General features: G+C 34.3%; 1 protein-coding gene across 1 annotated transcript; it reads left to right on the forward strand.

The window, feature by feature from the left end:
- The first annotated feature begins 118 nt into the window (after positions 1 to 118).
- Positions 119 to 17,796, forward strand: LOC105339472 (NEDD4-binding protein 2). Its single transcript, XM_011445042.4, has 16 exons — positions 119 to 418; positions 3,874 to 5,677; positions 8,856 to 8,971; positions 9,126 to 9,214; positions 9,872 to 9,948; positions 10,116 to 10,226; positions 11,778 to 14,365; positions 14,647 to 14,763; positions 14,893 to 15,044; positions 15,310 to 15,434; positions 15,679 to 15,823; positions 16,118 to 16,300; positions 16,603 to 16,670; positions 16,772 to 16,872; positions 16,994 to 17,120; positions 17,248 to 17,796. The coding sequence occupies exons 1-16, from the start codon at positions 241 to 243 to the stop codon at positions 17,294 to 17,296; spliced, it is 6,030 nt and encodes a 2,009-aa protein (XP_011443344.3). The 5' UTR covers positions 119 to 240; the 3' UTR covers positions 17,297 to 17,796.
- Positions 17,797 to 21,362: the final 3,566 nt, after the last annotated feature.

Here is a 21,362-nt window from a genome sequence, read left to right on the forward strand (position 1 = left end):
ACAACAAATAATATCAACAGATTGTAAACAATACAAAATAATTAAAATTTTCTTAAAAAACACTAGCAAATCAAATTGTTTGTTTCATATACCAGTTGGAGATTTCTTCATGCGCATAAGATCTGCGCAGTCAACATTGATTTTAGACCACGTTGAGGGAGGATAGTGTAAACATACGTTACAGTCGTCAAAGATGACGATGTATTTGAATTCAGACGTAACTTAGTTGTTGTAGTTGAAATGAGGAAGCAAGGCCAAGTTAAAGAAGCTAACGTAGTCAAGACACATACACCGGCCATCGACTCTCAAAGACAACAGGAAGTGAACGATCAGATTTTTCGTCATGTTCAAGAGATGTTCGATGGAAAAGTTGATGGAGATGTCGTGTTTATCATTCTCCAGGAATTGGAATGGAATGGTGTGTTGTCACATTAATTGAAAACTCAAACATATATCAAGATTTTTATTTGTTTGGTGAATTTTTCAAATACATCTGGTTAAACTACTATGTCTCCAATATATATCACTAATCTGTCAACAAATGAACAATCATATTCATGATCTACCAAATATGACATCAAGTGGCCTTAGCCTAGTTTTACCTGATCAATTACTCAAAAACATCCGTGTATTGTAAATGACAATGCCATTCCAGGCATGTAATACCTTTTGGGTGCTGTTTTCATATTACCATTTGGTGATATCACTTATTCGGGTAGCCCGAAATGACAGTATTTACTGAAATGACACCAGAAATTACCGGAATGACACTAAAATCTACAGATATGACACTTAAAGTTTATTAAAAAATTGTTTTTCACCACAATTATACTTAATTATATCCATTAATGTCTTTATTAGTAAATAATTCGATATATATAATTGCAAGTTGGAAAATGGTAGGATAGTTGTAGAATTATGAGATTAGCATGTAATTTGACCCTCTGATATTGTAAAATCATGCATCTAAAATTCCTCATTAATTGCTATATGTATTGTTAAGAAGAAATTTCTCTAATTTGTATTGATTTTTGTCCCCTGCCGCAACGCGGAGCGGGGACATCAGTAAAGCCGGGCGTCGGTCCGTGCCCCCGTGTTTCCATCCTTCACACTTTTTTGTAAGTGCTCTCATGCCTACAAATTTTGACGGATTTTCATTAAATTTATACCAAATGTTTATACCACTATTACCTTGGTCAAGTTCGAAAATTAGCATTGGTCGATACTTTTTGTTGGAGTTATGGGACTTTGTGACCTGGTAGGGCGCTCTCGTGCCTACAAATTTTGACGGATTTTCATTAAATTTATACAAAATGTTTATACCACTAATACTTTGGTCAAGTTCTTTTAGATTGTAGTATTTTGGATATATTTGCAACAGGAAAAATAGAGAAAAAAATGGGTGGTGGGGGTAAAAAAATGTTCTTCCCAACCTCCCCACACATTTAATTCTGGAACAGCCCTGAATGTTGAAAATATTGCAATTTCATAAACAGTATAATAGTATACTGCTTGACCGGCGGGGGACCCAGAAATTCTATTCTTGTTCTTTTCAGTAGTTTATTTTATTAAAGTAATAAATCATTATTGTTGTAAGAGATATCGTTTTTTCACTTTCAATTAATAAGATATTTAACGTAGGTTTTATTTTATTTTTTTTATGAAGGATTTACCTGAAAGACACTTATGATTAGGGCTGGGACGATACTGTACTGAGCCGATTCGGTACATATCACGATACATGAGATGCGATACAATACATATCACAATACATTGCAATTAAATGAAAACATGAATAAAAGTTTAAAATTTATTCAACCTGCCGATGTATTACCGCATGTCCAAATTTATTTTGTTATATTCATAATGAGCGTTGCACAATTTACAAATTACTTTAGTCTCGTGTACACTAGTTTTTCATAAACAAGTACTCCAAAAGTTTTCCACACTCCATATTTAGCCTCCTAACAGTTTTGACAACTTTACGAGGTTTTCCGCCATCTTTGTACTTTCATATTAGGCGCGCGGACTAAAAATAGCCGATATATGAAGCTCTGATATTTATGAAAAATTAAAAAAAGTTCGGTAAGGTATCGTTGTATTAATGGTAAATGTATCGATCCAAATATCGTCAAAATAAATACCGCGATGCAACGGTGCATCGGTGGATCGTCCCATCCCTACGTATGATATAATATTTCACCATTTTAATGTATTTGAAATGTCATTTCTGTAGATTTTAGTGTCATTCTGGTAATTTCAGGTGTCATTTCTGTAAATCCTGTCATTTTGGTAATTCGATGTACCGACTTATTCTAATAGGTGAACTCACCCATTCAATTTAAATTAGTGATATCATTTGTAGGAATATATATAACATTCTACTACAGTTATTGCCGAGATCAAAGAGATGCCGCGGATATTATTCTCCAATATACCACGAACGTCATCAGTAAATTATCAGATCAGAAATACATATTTGTCTCGCACTGACCATGAAAGTACAACTTCAAACCATAAAATTTTTTAAACTGTGTCAATTTCACGTGTTAGTTCCAGTCAAAACGATGTGTATTGCCTCAAATGTTTATTTTTAAGAGATCAATGAGACTGTTCCTAGCACCTCCCTAGCACATTTTCACTGCGTGTTTTTACATAAAATATATAACGTGTAGTAGTAATAATCGTATTAATTTGCCCTTAAAATATTAGGAACATGATTCAAAGATAATAAGTAAAGAGCATTAAAAATCCAAAGAAAAATTCTGTCGTCTGCATGTGATTCCTTTGGTCGTTACACATGTAAACACTGCCATTTGGGTTACACGGAACAGCCGTCAAAATGACCTAGATCTTCTCTCTATAGGATTCGTTTCTGTAGAAATACTGGGCTGTTAGTAGAATAGAAATAAAGTTCTTGTTATCTTGAATGTTGCAGGATAAACTCCTCGGTCTCGAAATGTTGTTTGAAATATAAAAGCCTCGGCTAACGCCTTGGCTTTTATATTTCAAAACAACATTTCTCGACCTCGGAGGTTATTCTGCAACATTCACGAAAACTCGTACTTTATTTATCAATTAAATGACATTAAACCAAAAGGTCCATCATATGCTTGCACATAATGTGCATGAACACATCACTTACAATAACCATTTATTTAAATTCAATTTTGTATTTTTAATTTAATTTTTAAGGCTTATTCATTAAAGTTTTTATTTGCATGCACAGTGAATTTAATTTTGCAGTATTTTTTCAATTCAGAGAGCAATTGTAAGTTTTTTTTACCATGCAATCACACAATTGTTAATGCAGAGTAAACTAAAGTGCTTTACAATGAATAATTTAGATGAAGATTCTGTTCTAGGTATTAGGACTGAAGCCTTCACTTAATGTTTTCTAAAGTTATCTTCTTTTATCATCCCCTTCCCACCAAAGTTGTTTAAGAGTAATATTATGTGTTGCTGTACATGTGTGGTACCAAGTCTGGCTAGATAAAAAGTGTATTTCTTATTTAAGCCTTAACAATAATTGAAGTGGGTATAATATAGGGAAAGATTTTAATTTATATTTATCCTGTTTTCAAACTTGGACAGACAACTCCTCATGATTCGAAATAAAGACATGTGAAGTTATTTTTAAAACTTCAGGGAATTCGAAACAGCTTACTATTTTATTTTGCCTAAAACGAATTTTGTTTGAGGATTTAGATAGTTTTTGTCGATTTTGATAAGGAGTTTTGATAAAGATAAGGAAAGCACTATTAGATTTATGAAATAATTAAAAAAAAGTTCTGCATTATTTACATGCCTTTTTCTAACACAAGGTTCTTTTTCTATTATGAAATGATAATAGTTTATTTTATTGTTTTCCAGTTGAAAAGGCAATTGATTCACTGTGCACAATGTGCGGAAGCAAAATTGATGCATCCAAGAAAAGTAGCAAGTTGGCCGAGATAGCAAAGGATGTTTTATGTCTTGACAAGAAAACTAGGTCATCTCAGCAACAGTCAACTCAAAATCTTATGCCTTCAGAGTTCCCTGCCCTTGGTTCACAGCAAAGTAATGCAAGACAGATATCAAGGGAGCCTACTCCAACAACTTTAGATGTAAATAGAATAGATAATAAACCATCGACACATACAAGTCCAAAGAAGGCAAATTTTATTAATACTTCAGCAGACACTTTAAGATTAAATGCTAACTACAGTCAGTTGTCAAGCCCCCCTATGTACAACACTGGAAATCTATCATCTGAAAAGGTATCAAATATTGAAACAAGCCCTAGACATATTGGTGTGATTGGAGAAAAACTGAATAGAAAATCAGGGAACATTTCAAAATCGACTGGAAACTTTTCCAATGCTTCTACAGAGTTTACAGGTGAGAAAAATACCCCAGATTCTATCAGATCAAGGAATATGAAATTTACAGACTATCCTGATGAATTAGAGAAGCAAAGAAACAAAAACTCTCAGGAGGTGCAAAGAGATGTGTTCCCATCGTTTCATGATAAAAATAGCAGCAATGACATAGAAATGGATTTTTCTCGACTTGTTCCTAATAAATTAGATAATCTAAGATCATCATCTTCTCATAACTCTTTAGATGACATTGATGACAATTTTGAAGAAGAATTGGACTTTACTTTGAAAAAAGAACCAATTCCTCCAGTTATACCCCATATTTCACAAGGAATTGGACATTCAATTCTTGCTGGTGCCCTTAATTTAACTACATCTATTAAGAGTGAGTTACCAACCCCTACAGAGGAAAAATTTCCATTGCTACCCTCAAGTCATTCAGGATCCTTACTAAGTGAAAACAAAACAACTATGTCATCTTTCTGGCAACAAGCAGGGAATGAAAGAAAACATTCAAATGAAAGTAAATATATGATGTCTGGTTTTTCTTCACCTAAGGAGACATCGAGATATTCCTTTGCAAATAAAAGTGCCTCAAGTTCTAGATGTGACTCTGGAGACTTCGATATTGACACTTTGTTAAAAGAAGGGACCTGTGTCAGTGTAAAGGAAGGAACTGTTGAAAACCAAAAGCCAGATCCTCCTAACTTTTCAGTGGAACTGGAAACTTCTTATTCTTCTCAAGATTCCTCTGATCTGCTAGATGTAGAGAATAGAGACACTATAGAAAGGCCTAAGTCAGCAGAAATGCAGCTACCAATAGTTTCATTTGAATTATCTGCCTCAGCAAAAGAATTTGTACCACGGATACAGAAAGGAGATGAGGTCAAACAAGGCGATGAACAGGTTGAGGACTTGCAGCCTCATTTTGTGATGCCGAAAATGGGGAAACCCTCTATGGATGGTCCCATGCCTATTCCACACTCACGAATGCCTAATCAATATGGTCCAGGTTTCCGACAACCCCGTGCTCCATTTCCTATCTCAGCACGCCCACCTTGGCCACCTAGGGGTGGGAGGGGTCCAATGCCGAGAGGGATGCCCCCATGGATGCATTTTCACAATTTTTCTGAGCCCCGTGTAGCTCCGCCTTTCTTACCACCAGGTGGAGTTCTACCTGTCCAAAGAAATGGCAAATTGTCAACAGAGTCATCGGACAGAGAAATAGAAAGAGTGAAGCAAAGGATAATAAGTGGAGCTAAAGTGCTGGTCATTTTGAGGGGACTCCCTGGAAGTGGGAAGTCTACATTAGCAAGGTAAGCAAAAGTATAGCATTTCATTTGTGACCTTAATTCAAAGAAACTTTAAATGCCTAAGTTAATGCTATACTGTTTGTTTTTAGCTCACCTGAGCCAAAGGCTCAAGTGAGCTTTTCTGATCAAAATTTGTCCGTTGTCTGTTGTCGTTGTCATCGTCGTTGTTGTAAACTTTTCACATTTTCATCTTCTTCTCAAGAACCACTGGGCAGATTTCAACCAAATTTGGCACAAAGCACCACTAGGTAAAGGGGATTCAAGTTTGTTCAAATGAAGGGCCACGCCCTTTTTAAAGGGGAGATAATTGAGAATTATTGAAAATTTGTTGGTACAGGTAAATATCGGTATCTCGAACATCGGATATCTCGAATACCCCGGTTATGTCGAAGTCGGCCGCCGGTCCCGGCCGTTTTCCCTATTTATATGATTTTAAAAACTTCTGATATCTCGAATACGGTTATCTCGAATACCACGCTTATGTCGAAGTATGTTTACGGTCCCAATAACAAATTTTACCTGGGTTATCTCGAAGTGAAGTCAATTTTCCGGTCTGCTAATCGCACCCCGCATATAGTGTCCTCGTTATTCTCGCCCGCGGCAATTCACACCTTTTCTCAGGACTGATAGTCTATTAACTCCACGCTTAGCCAGTGCAGCTATCGATGACACGGTAATTGTTATAACAGCTTGGTTATATACTCCGGTGATTGATAAAACAAACAAGTTCACAGCTCCCAAAAGTAAGCACCCCTAACATTACCGATAATATGAATAATGATGCACGCTACTTATAAAGCAAACAAGTTCACGGTCACTCAATTACCAAATAGCGCAGCATAAATTATCGTATAATCGATATCGATGCATGATCAAAGTGAACTTCTACTTAATGAATAATATACCAAAAATATGTTTAATAACACACTAAATCGTGATAAATTACCAACGCGCTGATTTAAATATAACAAATTTTATTTCTAATGTGAACAAAAATCAAACAATTAACACATTTGTCTTTGGCTATAAAAGATGGTACAGAATTCTGTACATCATTCAACAACATGTCTCAACACAGCAAAGACAAGCTCCCCACTCCCGGGCTGAAGCGCAAGCTAAAGACCCACACCATTGAAACAAATTTTCAAGCCATTGGCGATGTCGAAAGAGGTATAGAAAGTTGTATACATGTACATTATGCTTGTATGTTTGATTAACTGTTATTTAAAATAATTGTAACGTTTCATATAAATTCTTATTTAAGTGTATATGTGCAATGTCTATAAATGTCTATAAATAAAACATCGTTTAAATATTCCGTCTTTTTTTTCCGTTCATACCGGTTCTCAAATTATAGTGCATATAAGGACTTCCTGTGTTAACATGTCAGGACAAAAACAAAAACGCTAATGGAGTCGAAGAATTTCGACTTCGGATATCTCGAACACCCGGATATCTCGAAGTTTTTCCGTGGTCCCCCGAACTTCGAGATATCGATATTTAACTGTATTTTTCAAAAATCTTCTTCTCAAAAACTATTAGGCCGGTAAAGCTTAAACTTGTGTAGAGGCATCATCAGGTAGTGTAGATTCAAGTTTGTTCAAATCATGGTCCCCGGGGGTAGGTTGGGGCCACAATTGGGGGATCAAGTTTTACATAGGAATATATAGAGAAAATCTTAAAAAATCTTCTTCTCAAAAACTATCAGGCCAGAAAGACTCAAATTAGATGGGAGCATCCTCATGTAGTGTAGATTCAAGTTTGTTCAAATCATGTTCCCCGGGGGTAGGGTGGGGCCACAATTGGGGGATCAAGTTTTACATAGGAATATATAGAGAAAATCTTTAAAAATCTTCTTCTCAAAAACTATTAGGCCAGAAAAGGTCAAATTAAAATGGAAGCATCCTCAGGAAGTGTTGATTCAAGTTTGTTCAAATCATGGTCCCCGGGTGTAGGGCGGGGCCACAATTGGGGGATCAAGTTTTACATAGGAATATATAGAGAAAATCTTTAAAAATCTTCTTCTCAAAAACTATTAGGCCAGAAAAGCTCAAATTAAAATGGAAGCATCCTCAGGAAGTGTTGATTCAAGTTTGTTCAAATCATGGTCCCCGGGGGTAGGGTGGGGCCACAATTGGGGGATCAAGTTTTACATAGGAATATATAGAGAAAATCTTTAAAAATCTTCTTCTCAAAAACTATTAGGCCAGGAAAGCTCAACTTTGAGTGGAGGCATCATCAGGTAGTGTAGACTCAAGTTTGTTCAAATCATGGTCCTTGGGGGTAGGGCGGGGCCACAATGGGGGATAAATTTTTATATATAGAGAAAATCTTTAAAAGTCTTCTTCTCAATACTATTAGGCCAGGTAAGCCCAAATTTGAGTGGAAGCATCCCCAGATCATATAGATTCAAGTTTGTTTAAATAATAGTCCAGGGGTAGGGTGAGGCCACAATGGGGGATGGATTTTTACTTATGAATATATAGAGAAAATCTTTCAAAATCTTCTTTTTAAAGACTATTTGGCTAGAAAAGCTTAAACTTGTGTAGAGGCATCCTCGGGTAGTTTAAATTCAAGTTTGCAAAATCACAGTCCCTAGTGGTAGGGCGGGACCGTGATGGCGGTTTGATTTTTTACATAGTAATATATAGAGAAAATCTTTAAAAATATGCTGGGAAAGTTTTCGGTCCAAAACTCAGTACTTAGTGTGAAAGCACAGGTTATGAGATTAAAGGTAGATTTAAGTTTGATGAAACCATGATTCCCTAGAGAATAGTGCGGCCACAAAATGGGGGGGGGGTATATAGGAATAGAGAAAAATCTTCTTACAGGTACAACAACAAAAGGGGCTTGGTATTTACCAAAAAATAAGAGGTGGATAAAAATTGGCAGATTTTCAAAATTTTTTTTAGCAAGATCTACTGTACTCAGTTGTCAAGATATTTTGATACTGTAATGCTAATTTGATCAGAATTAAGGCAATTGTTGCTCAGGTGAGCGATGTGGCCCCTGGGCCTCTTGTTTTTTGGTCAAGTTTGTTTGTTTATTTGATATTTAACTTTTTAGCTGTGTGATATACTTGTTCGTTAATATTCTTGAACATAAATCATTTTTATGGGTTCCAATATATTCTACCTTTATTTGAATTTTTTTTTTAATCACATGTATCACATATTTACAGAGAAATGGTTGGTGAGGGACAAATCTTAAGCACTGATGATTATTTTTATGAGAATGGAATATACAGCCATGATGTCACTAAACTAACAGATGCACATGAATGGAATCGTAAAAGAGGTAAAAATATTAAATAAACAATTCCTTTGTTCATTTTGTAAACAATTCTTAAACTATGAATTAAAAAATTCAGCAACAGAAATTTTTTATTCTATTTTGACCTGACTCATTTTGCCATTTAATAATTGTCATAATTAAATTTCTATGTTGACAGCTGCAGCAGCCATGGAGGAGAAAATAACTCCAGTAATAATTGACAACACAAATACTCAAGCATGGGAAATGAAACCCTATTTAAAATTGGTAAATCGGGCAATTTATATTTTTTGTCCAGTTTTAAATTTCTAAATACACTTAGGTAATAGGATGAATGTCAAGTGATAACAAAAAAATGGAATAAAGTGCTTGCATGGCAATTTCACACTTTATTAAAATAATTAAAGGGAGATTATTCTTACTAATGAAAGCAAACGTAGCATAATAAATAATGATTCAATCAAATAATAAGAAGTACCTTTACATGTATAAAACAAGTAAATTTGTTACAATATTTTTTTAAAACATACATACAGCAAAACTCGGTTATAACAAAGTCACTGGGACCTAAGAAATTACTTCGTTATATCCATAATTCGTTATAACCGTATATAAGAAATTCATTAAATTTACATAGCTGGGGATCCAAGATGACTTCGCTATATCTGTGAATTCGCAATATTCGTGTTCGTACGAAACGATTTTTACTGTAATTCACTTTAATGAAACTTCAAAAAGCTAGTGGGGGAGATAGGAAAGAAGTACTGGGGTAGACAATAATGGAAGATACTGTAGGTCATGTCTAATTAATTTAAACAATATTTTATTTCAAAATGAAATAGAATCGGACAGCAGGCATGGCCAATTTTTGTCGCGTCTGACCTTAAGGACAAAATTTTCCAGTTGTGTACTTTTTTTTTCCAGGGTAAGGCTTTTTCATATGAAATGGAAATATTGGAGCCCAATACACCATGGAAATATTCTGCAAAAGAATTGGCGAGGTATTTTGATTTATTTTAGTTTTCTGAAAGTTATGAAGCCTATTGTGTTTAACAATGCATGTTTTTACTTTAAAATTGATGGGTATTAATGAAGTGTCTATCTATGAGCTGTTGATATTATTGGTAATTTAATTTCGATAAAGAGAAAAAGGAACTTGTACTTGTAGGAGAAATGACCATGGAGTGCCAAAAGAACATATTCAGAGAATGAAAGAGAGATACCAAAGGGATTTAACTGTAGAGATGATCTTAGGTGTACCACTGAAAAAAAGTAAAATGTAAGTTTGCCAAAGGCTCAAGTGTCAGAGCTTATCTGATCAAAACTTGTCTGTTGTTATTGGCACTGTTGTTGTTGTAATTTTTTTGCATTTTCATCTTCTTCTCCAAAACCACTGAGCCAATTTCAACCATACCTGGCACAAGGTAATACTTTCCACAAGAATCCCTTGGCCAAGGAGGATTGAAGTTTGTTCAAATGAAAGGCCCAGCCCTACTTAAAGGGGAGATAATTTGGAAAAAATAAAATTTATTGACTTTAAAAACAAATCTTATCAAATACAATTTGGCCAGTAAGATTAAACTTATTTGGAAGCTTCCTCAGATAGTTAGATAGTTTAGGCGAGAGAAATTTAATTTTTAGTTTTACGGATTTTGTTGTAAAAAATTTGGGTCGGAGGAGGGAAAATAAAAAAAAAAAAAAAAAAAGTGGGCAAACTTTTATTAATCAAAATTACATATTATTTGCTTGAACTTATAATATTAAGTTTAATTTGTCCACTATCCACTGTGTACTTTGTGTTTGTTTCAAGATCATTGGTATTAACCTTAAAACTTGTTCAGGATAACATTTTCTTTGCTTTTCATAAAAACTTTTAAGCCAAACCATGCATGGCTGACCTCCATCTTAAATACTCCATGTTATAGAGACGCTTACACTTGATTTTAAAAGCTCCCTTTGTCAAACGTTTTGCAGATTTCAAATCAAATAAAGTAATTTTAAAACCAAGATCGGTCAAACTTGAAAATTCCGGAAAAATTTCCGAAGATACGAATTTTTTTTCATTATTTTTTTTTTTACAAAATCGGAAAAATTGGGTCGGCGGATCCGTAAAACTAAAAATTTAATTTCTCTCGCCTTAGATTCTAGTTTGTTCAAATCACAGGGAGTAGGGTGGGCCACAATTGGGGATGGGGGGGGGGGTAAAATTTTTACATTGAAACATATAGTGAATATCTTAAAAAAAAAAAACTTCTGGAAAACCATTTGGCCTGAATAGTTGAAATTCATGATAAAGCATCTTTAGACGGTGTAGATTCAGGTTTGTTTAAATCATGATCCCCTGGGTGCTTTGTGGGTTCACAATAGGGGTCAAAATTTAACATAGGAATTTGAAAGGGAAAATCTTAAAAAACTTTTTGGCCTGAAAGTTAAAAGCCATGTTGAATCATCTTCAGGTGGTCTAGATTCAAGTTTGTTCAATGGAACCCTGTGGGTAGGGGGCCACACTGGGGAAGGGGGGGGGGGGGGGGGTCGTCAATTTTTTTTTAAAAAGGAAGTTGTTAAATTTTTAAACACCATTTAGCCAGTAATGTTTAATCTAATATGGAAGCTTCCTCAAATAGTATAGATTCAATTTGTTCAAATCAGGATGACTGGGGGTAGAATTGTTCAGGTGAGCAATGTGACCCATTAGCCTTTTAATAAAAAAATTACTTGAGAACTTTGAAATGGTGAAATATTCTTTCAACATTAAAAGAAAGAAAACTTAATGAAAGTTGGTTAGAAAAGAAGGAAGATAATAAATAAATGCTATAATTCAAACCCACAGTGATAATGAAGACAAAGCAAAGGATGTCGAATTCTCTCAAGCGGACTTTCCAGAGCTTAGGAATTCCTACAATGAACTGAGCAGTCCTCACAATCCACCCAAGAAGGATTCCATAGAGCCACCCAGAAAAGATTCCATAGACCAGGAGGTGTTTTTATCAAGGTTGGGGGATCCGAAGGAGGATGAACAACAGAGAAATCTTAGAATTAACATTGGGGATTCTTATCTGGACTGCTCTACCCCAGGAAGTGATACCGACTCAGAGAAGAGATTAGAAAAGGAGTTTGATCAGTTAAGTGATAGCAGATGCAGTCCCATTCCAGCTAACGTAGGCTATGTGGCCAGATCTCATGTGGGTATGTCTACCATGAACTTGCATAAACAGCTAGAAATGATCTCTAAGAGAAAGACACTCATGTCTCCACCTGTCTCTCATGGGTCTCAAGGAAGAAAAGAGGGCAATACACAACTGACAGCAGACAATTCTACTCTGTCTCAGAGGTCCCCAGTAACAGAAGACTTGAAACCAGGTGATGGAGATGAGGTCGAGAAAATGGTAGATAGTCTTATCTTAGAGAATGTAGGGAGTTCTTTAATAGGTGACTGTGATCCAGATAAGATTATAGAGGAACTCAAGTCACTCATTGTCTTTATGCCTATTGACCCAACCCAGCAGCCTCAATACGAAAAAATGATCGAGGAAAAAGTTAAAGGTCTGATTGAGAAAAGCCTGAATGATTCAAAAGACCCTCAAACTGAAGAATTTGTTAATGACAACAATGTTGGAGAAGTTTCAAATGACAATGAGAACAAAGATTTGTGGGATATTCCAAAAAATCAAAGAAGCAAGAAAAAGGAAAAGCAGAAAAAAGTTCATTTGAGTAAGGATGTAAAAAATGGTATTTGTAAATCAGGTATTTCAGAAGGCAACAGTGAAATCCTACTAAATACAGAATCAAGTGGTGAAAATGATGCTCCTTTAGGTGATGAAAGTTTAAACATAGTAGAAAGTGATGTCACTTCAGATCTCAGCAGTATTAAAGCATCTGAACAGTTGTATTGGAAAAAATTTGAATCGAAAGAAGAATATTCAGTGGACAAAGAAACATCTCCAGAAGCATGGAACACTGATGTCAGTGATAGTCCTAAATCACCTAGAAAGAAACGAGGAAAGCGTCAGACACAAAAAAATCAAAAAAGCACAGAGGGTAACTTAGACAATGTTAAAGATCTTCAAGATGAGCTTGAGTCAGAGGCCAATGGTGTTTACATACCCAACACCAACACTGATATAGAGATAGAAACGAGGGAGGATGCATGTAGTATGATGGAGTCTGATTCTATAAACGATGATGAAATTATTCATTCGACTCCAAATAAATCAATTTTACGTGTAAGTGATACAAGTAAAGCTACATTACATGAGGAAAGTAGTAAGGAAAGAGACAAAAGCCTAAAGAAGAATGGTAAACGAAAAATGGTCGCTAGATTTCCATTATTTAATGAAGATGACAGAGCAAAATTTTCTGTAAGTGATTGGAGTTCCATAAAAGTTGACACCCTTGATGACGAAATATATAAAATGGAAGATATGAAAGTTGAATGTGAAACTGTAATAAAGATAGACTCTGAGACAGAAATAACACCTAAGGATTTAAAAATTATGTATGAACTTGGTAAAGGAATGGCATGCAGTAAAGAGCAACTTGGTAATATGTTAATCATCGTAGGCAAGGATTGGAAAGTAAAACCATTAGACTCTATGCCTACAGAGGATTGTGGGAAGTCTTCTAGAGTACTGACAATACATCGTAGCACAATGACGGAAGACTTGCTAGATGCAGATATTGAATTTTTGAAAAACAGTTTTCCCACAATCCCAGAAGCTGATTTAAAAGATGTTTTACAGAACTGTGATAATAATGTGGAATGGGCAGCAGATATTATTCTGGAGTGGACTTTCCATGATTTATCTCTAAGTCAAGAGGACAAAAACAAGTATCTAGACTCAATATTCAAACTGCAGCGTATACCAAAGTCACCCACCATACCTGCTAGGTCGAGAAGTTCCTCTAGTATGTGTGTGGTGGAGGAATTTATACAGCCACCTCTACTGATCGACATCTGTATGAAATTTCTGGAAGACTCAAATATTGCAACCAAAGAAGATGTAGAAACTCAATTGATTGCAAACTCAGAGAAAAGACTGCTCTCCTACGAATCTAATATTCGACTCTGTAATCAGTATTCACATGGACATGAAGGTGATGAGATATTCTTTGAAGATGACGACTTCAACAAAAAGATCTTACAAGAGCTGGTAGCCATAACCGAAAAAGAATCGGTTTCTGATAGTGATTCCATGCTTCAGTTGTCGAGAACAGATCCGAGTTTGAATTCCTCCTACATTGATTCTCCACAGAGTGGCATCATTGAAGGGATGGGAGACCATAGGCTTGCAGAGGATAGAGTTGTCTCCCCACCCAGTGCTGATTCCCCATCTAGCTTAACACTTCCCTTGGACCTGCCAGCTGAATTTATCAAGGCTTTACTTATCCTGTTTGGTTCTGTGGGGAAATTGACTCCAGGTATTCTTACATATAGATGCAAATTTTATGATTTTCAATAGAGCTGAAAGCTAGAAATTATATTCATTAAATGAGTCTTAGAAAATGTTTTAAAATTTTAAGTGTTTCGTGCTTTGATTTTTATTTTTATAGTAGTGAATGATGCCTCTTGCCGATATTATTGCATATTTTACACGAGTTTGATTGTGGTGTATAATTTCAGAGAGAGATCTGGATTTATTGATAGAGTGTGGAATATCCTCTGTTGAATTTTTGTTGTTTATTATTTTTGTGTTATACAGACTCTGCTGAGGATTTAAAAATTCCTGTGGATTACATAACAGCACAACGCTTGCATCAGTGTCTGAGGACGGACTATGTAGATCATCACGTCCAAAAAAAGCATCAAATTTCACAAGGTATGGTGCTGTTAAATGACAAATCAGTCTTTGAAAAAAAAATAATGGAATTTTTTTCATTACATGAATCTGGTGTTTACAGTAGAGCAGTTTGGATCTGAGTGTAGAATACTTTGATTTATACTTTAGACAAGGCTTTAGCGCAACAACTTCAGTCTGAGATGAATGAATCAATAGAACAGAGCAATAAATCCGTCTTAAACAGAAACTCGCCTGCTCGTGAGTCTCTTCATGCAATAATGGAGGAACAATTACAAGAGGAAAGAAAGAAAAAGGAGTTCGTAAGTACTGAAAAATTTTAGAGTTGTAGGATAACTACTGATTTAAGGAGCCATTTCTTATTTATTTGTATTTATTATTGAAATGTTTCAATAATATTGATTGCAATGAGAAATTTTAAAATTATGAGCAACAAAATTTTAAACATCACCATTAATTACCCTGAAAGTAAATCTTGACTTGGAGCAATGGCAGATAGGGATTCATTTTATTTATATCAAGAAAAAGAGAGATAAGTCCTTTACTGTTTTCTTCCTAAATTTTCAGAGGGAAGTCTTGAAAGCCTCTGGATATCACAACACAATTGGGTACAGAATGAAACAGAAAAAGCTCTATGAAGAATTTCCAGCAATAGACTCATCTGTATTAGATGAAATCTTTCAAGCAAACTGGTTTGTTAATATTTCCCCCATGTTTACTTATTTAATGGATATATACATGTTAATCTGTTATTTTTTTGTAATGTTAATGAATTTTCTGATAATTGTATGTTATATGATAAACAACTTTTCAGGATTTTTTTTGCATTAGTAATTTTCAAGACATCTGATTTGTTAAATGATTTCAATGTGACTATCTTAATGACAGAATTCATACTTTCTAAATGTGTGACCTTTTTACTTAAAATATATGTAGCTTCAACTATGAAGACACAGTGAAAGCAGTTGAAGGATCTTTAGGATGTAATGAGCCACCAAAGACTGTAATGACTGCAGAGGCAGCAGATGAGTACGAGAAGAAATTGATTGAGGCAGCAAAACAGCAAAGTCTGCAAGAAATGGTAAAATTTTAGAGCTTACCAGTACATGTATATATTAAACAAAATTTTTTTGATGTACAAAAGATTTTTATTAATTTGGAGTATAGATCTTTAAAAAATTAGTATTTCATGAAATCAAAATATTTTGGCATAAAGGTATGAAACAAAAGATATTTGAAAATCATACATGTATTTTATTGATAAAAAAGCTAATTCTGATTATTTTAACAATTAGATGCATTAATTTGCTTGCAGTCTGTCTTTTTGATAATCTCTGAGATATATTAATGCACCATCATCTTTTTTTTTTTTAAGATTGATTCATACTCTTATCGCCCCAAAGTGAAGAAGGAGTTTCAAAGTTCAGAAAATCCAGAGTATGAGGACATCAGAGGAGAAGCCAATCTACATTATAGACTTCGACATGAATGCTTTCAGAAAGCGCAAGAGGCATACAGGAGAGGCATGAAACAAGTGGCGAACTTTTACTCCAATCAGGTAAACTTGATCAACTCTCTATAAAAAGCAACATTTTGTTTTATTAATCATGTTGCCACAACCTAACCCATCAGATAGTCTGAATAAATACACATATCACCATAAAGATTAACGATAAAAAAGAATATAAAACAACTTGCTTTAAAATATGATATTGATTAAGATGCTTGAGGTGAATGATACCTATACACAATACATTAAATGTCCATTGTACATGAAATTATTTTCAACAAATACTGTCAGTATGTTTCCTTTGATTCTCTGTAGAAGTTGTTAATTAACAAAAGAATTGTTGCTTTTAGGGCCATTTGCATACAAGGAAGATCAAAGAGGCAAATGAAAATGCAGCTCAGATGATTTTATCGCAGAGGTATGAAAGATGGATTAGATTGCACATAATTTACTAGCTGTTGTTGTACAGTAGTCTAGATCAGATAGGCCTAATTGATCATAATTATTTCATCTGTACAGAGACCAGTATCTTGAGACCAAGTCTACACTGGATCTACATGGTTTACATGTGGACGAGGCAGTTACTGTTTTGACTAAAGTCATAGAAGATCAACTCAATAGTAAGATATTACATGTATAAATATTAAGGCGTTAAACTGTGTAATAATGTTTTTACATATTCACATGGCATGGTAAGTGTTAAGAAAATGTAGAGTAATGGGGCATGTATTTTTCCTTCAGAGCTGTCTGCTAGAGGGGACAAAAGGAAGGATTTGTTCATCATAACAGGAAGAGGAAGTCATAGTCGGGGAGGGGTGGCAAGGATCCGACCCGCAGTTATCCGATGGCTCAAACAGAAAGGATACAAGTAAGCATAAATGAAGGCTATATCTTACAGTTTTAATGTTAATGTGATAATCTTTTTTTGTGTATATTATGTTGGCTTATTCATAAACAATAGATAAAACATTGACTGTTTTTTTCTATTTTTGTAGCTTTACAGAGGTTCATGAGGGTCTATTGAAGCTCCGTCTGCCTCGGTAATATCCAACAATAAAGACAATGAAAAGAGAGGCCATTGCTGCTGATTGTCATTTGCTCTGTGAATGTTCAAGGAACTTTAGATTTATTTACATTTTTGCACTGAAAGCAAGCATGAAATGCCTGCTTTTTGATAATTTTTTACCCAAATTATAGATAGTGTACATAGGATATTCCAAGAGTATACCACCTTTCTTTTTAAACATTTTTATATTGCATTTGTTGATATTATTTTAAATTTTCATGGATCTAGGACTTGTATATTAGTTAAGAGACTTATATTGACATTAACTATTGCCAAGAGATGATGGTCAATGTTGATGTTTTTCTATAAAGGAAACAGTTATTGTTTAGGCCTTATAACATTCTGTGTATATTGTACCTAACAAGTTCATCAGTTTAGGTTGTAGGTACTGGTACATATTTACATTATTGGTCACTGTTGTAAAGTTTGTGCATCGGCCAATGTTATGCCTTATGAAGAAAAACATGATATTCTCTTTAAAATTGAAACTTCATAAGGTAATTTAGAATTTAACAATTCAAGATTTGTTTATTTTTTTTAAATGTATATACAAATTGATTTGTGTACAATACACTATAGTAACTACTAACCTCATTAACATGCTATGAACTATTGTATATAATATTCATATCTGATAATTTTGCTGATTTGATAGGGTATAAGTTTTTGTCTGAAGACTTACTGGTTCTGTGAGATTCTTTTTTTTTTACACCGCCAACATTTGACATTTGATAACATTGAATTAAATACAATGCCAAATTTTTATGAAATGGTAATTTAATGGAATCAGTGTATCACCCGTGTAGTAATAGTGGCATGCTGAATAGTTTTCCTTATTTAAAAATATCTAAAGATATGTGTATATAATTATGCTTATGCTATCTTGAGGGTTGAAGACTTGAACAATGGACTGATACCTGAGTCTGCCCCTTTTTGTAGCTGTATTGTATCAGTTTAGACAAACATATTAACTAATAAACATATGTGAGGTAGGTAATAAAATATCTAATGTGCCATGTATTATCTGACACCCAAGTGCTTTATCACCCTTAAAACTTGCATATTGTATGTTCAGTGAAAAAAATTAGTTCATTGTTTATTTGATTTGTTTCATAATATCTTTATTGATGTTTTATATAACTTTTGTACATTTCATTTCATTTCATATTAGTTTTAAGTTTTACTTGTGGTGAAATAAGAAATGTTGTTAAATTTTGCAAATGTTATCAGAAATCTAAAGGTAGATGCTGAAGTTGAAGTCAAGTTTTTTAGAAGAATACTGTCAGACTGATAGATTATTACTGGTTAATTAAGCAGATTGACATTTTTTGTTGACTTCAGAGTACTGACTTTCCAGTATTTATACATATATGTTAAAATGTTTTGATGAAAAGTTTTGAAATGTTTGTTTGTAGCATCTTTGAAATGGTAGCTTTGTTTTCAAATCAGGTAATTTTGATCTCTTAATCACTTTAGAATATTTTACACAGTCATTCATCCTAGACAAAAATTTAAGACAAACTTCTGACATATTTTATAAATTTTTTTAAACAATTATTGTGGTAAAAATTTTAAAATGTTAAATTTACTACGCACAACTGTTAATAAATAGGTTGAGTGCATGAAAACTGTGTTTTGTCAAATGTTACACTGTCTCAAAGCCCCTGTATGATTAAAATCACCCCTCTTCTCCTTACTCTCTACACTTGATGAGTTGGGGGGGGGGGGCAGACTGAAGCCGCTGCCCAGTCTGGAGTTTGAATAGCCTTCTCTCCTACCCGTGGTTTGGTTGTTTGGCTATTTGATTACATCAAGCATCCTTATAATGAGTATTTACACATGTGATGTCAGTTCTAAACTAAAGTCAAAAGTCATCACCAACTATGCTTAACTCGATAGAAAGGGGCCCGCCCCATTTTTTGATCAATTTTTTTTTTTTTAAGTTATTAGTAGAACAACAACAAAAGCATGTCCAATCAATTTTGGTGTTATTTATTAATCTTAATATAATATGTGAGGTACAGCTAGAATAGCTCATAAAGGTAACCCTAAACCTTGAAACTTCTACAAGGGTTTTGCCATGGACCTACTGGTGGTCTATATACCGGTATACCCCCGGCCTCGCCCCTCCTATTTCAACAACTGCTTGGTCAGTCACTGCATACTGTAATGAACAACGATGTATTCATTTCTAATGCAACAAAGAACCATTTACACAGCTTGAATTGGAAATTACATTACTAAAGAATACATGATTTGCGGATGTTTCATCAATTAATTTGCCAGTCGGGAAAGCCTTGGTAATGGTAAAGAACAAACATGGATATGGTAGAATCTCTCAACACGGAGGACAGAGCCATTGGCCACAAAGTTCTAGTTTATTTGAGCCAAGTTTATTTGAGTAAAGGTATAGATACAAACTACTGACGACCTACTTGTTATTTCATTGTACGTTGGCATCTTCCTCTTTCTCATGTACCATTTACAGTATGAATTATTTTGTACGAATGCATCAATTCATCCGCAAACTTTATGACAACTGTATCTCGGTAGAAAGATGTGATTTGTAAACATAGCCCATAGAGTCAAAACGGTTTTGTTTTATTTTTAGGAAATAGCATGCAATTATAATTATCGATGCACCCTGTCAGATATCAATGCACTTTCACTATACGAATGCCCATCAGTGCATGTATAACGTGAATTTATATGTATTGATTTCTCTATTCACTCGTAATAACGACATTACAAGGTTATGACGAGATAATTATCTCGGTACAACGAATCGGTATCTCGTTTTAACTGGTAATTTCTTTTTTATGTTTCAAAAAAGGAAGCCCAGCATATTCAATTTAAATTTTTAAATCATTTTAGTAAAAGTGATCAATTTACTCACTATTAATAAATGTAAATATTGAACATCCCCCCTCCCCTTGTGAATAACCAGAGAGAAAAATCCTTTCTACAATTTACAAGGAAAGTTACAAGTTTTCATTTATAGTTTAATGTTGAAATTGACACCCCGAGGAAACCATTGTCAACCGATTTTCGAGGGGTGTCAATTTCAACTGTTATCCTCCCAAACAGGCACTATTTATTTTATTATACTGAATTTCTTAATTTTAGAGAATATTTTTACTGCTTTTATATAGAAATGACGTGAGTTCTACGGCGAACCGTACGCGCATAATTTACGCGCATGTAACAATTCGTTGTGTTACCCGTTGCTAAGTGTGTTGCTAACGCTGAGGGTAATAGAACGGATTATCAACTGCGTCTAACCCAATCAGATTTCAGTATTTAACATGAAAGTATAATAAAAAGTAAACTATTCCCTGGGAAAATTTGGCTACATAGCCAATTTTCCAGAGAAAAAGCTGGCTACTTATAAAGCAAATTTCTGAGGAAAAAATGCTACTATATAGCCATATTTCTAAGGGAATATGGATACTACATGTTATTTGGAAAAAACTTATATTCTCACTGTTGGTGGCATTTAGTCTTACTGCAAAGTTGACTAAGAGGGTTCGATGTTCATGGCCATATTTTAGACTGTACTGATCTCTTTCAGATGAAGAGCTCTATATAACTTAAGAAAATACCCAAATTTAAAATATAAAATTTATTGATTTTTTTTTTTTTACAAAATAATAGTTAATAGGTAAATAAATCATATCTGAGAGTGTTTGGTAGATCTGATGGTTAATTTCTTGACACATGAAAAAAATTGATCTTTAAATATATTCATATCTAAAGAAAATACGTCGCAGAACGGAAATATCGAATTCCTTCTTTATTATGCCTTTTAAGTGCATACCATCGATACGTATCAAGATGTTGCTCTCCTAAAGGACACATCAATACAGATTCATGTCTACTAATTCATCATTATTTTGTAAACTAGAAAACATCAAAGAATCTCTTTATCGTTTTTTTCTCATACGCGCTTCTAGGGATTCACATCACGTTTTTGTGTATTGACCCACCCCCCTTTTTTCACCCCCCCCTCCCCACCCCCCACAACAACACACAAATATTCTCAAG

This window comes from Magallana gigas, chromosome 2, assembly GCF_963853765.1.
Source record: "Magallana gigas chromosome 2, xbMagGiga1.1, whole genome shotgun sequence".
NCBI lineage: Eukaryota > Metazoa > Mollusca > Bivalvia > Ostreida > Ostreidae > Magallana > Magallana gigas.

Coding starts and splice junctions, on each gene's coding strand:
- LOC105339472 (XM_011445042.4), top strand. CDS start 241: ATGAGGAAGCAAGGCCAAGTTAAAGAAGCTAACGTAGTCAAGACACAT. Junction 9,215..9,871: donor TGAAACCCTATTTAAAATTG/GTAAATCGGGCA, acceptor TTTTTTTTCCAG/GGTAAGGCTTTTTCATATGA. Junction 14,764..14,892: donor AAAGCATCAAATTTCACAAG/GTATGGTGCTGT, acceptor TTTATACTTTAG/ACAAGGCTTTAGCGCAACAA.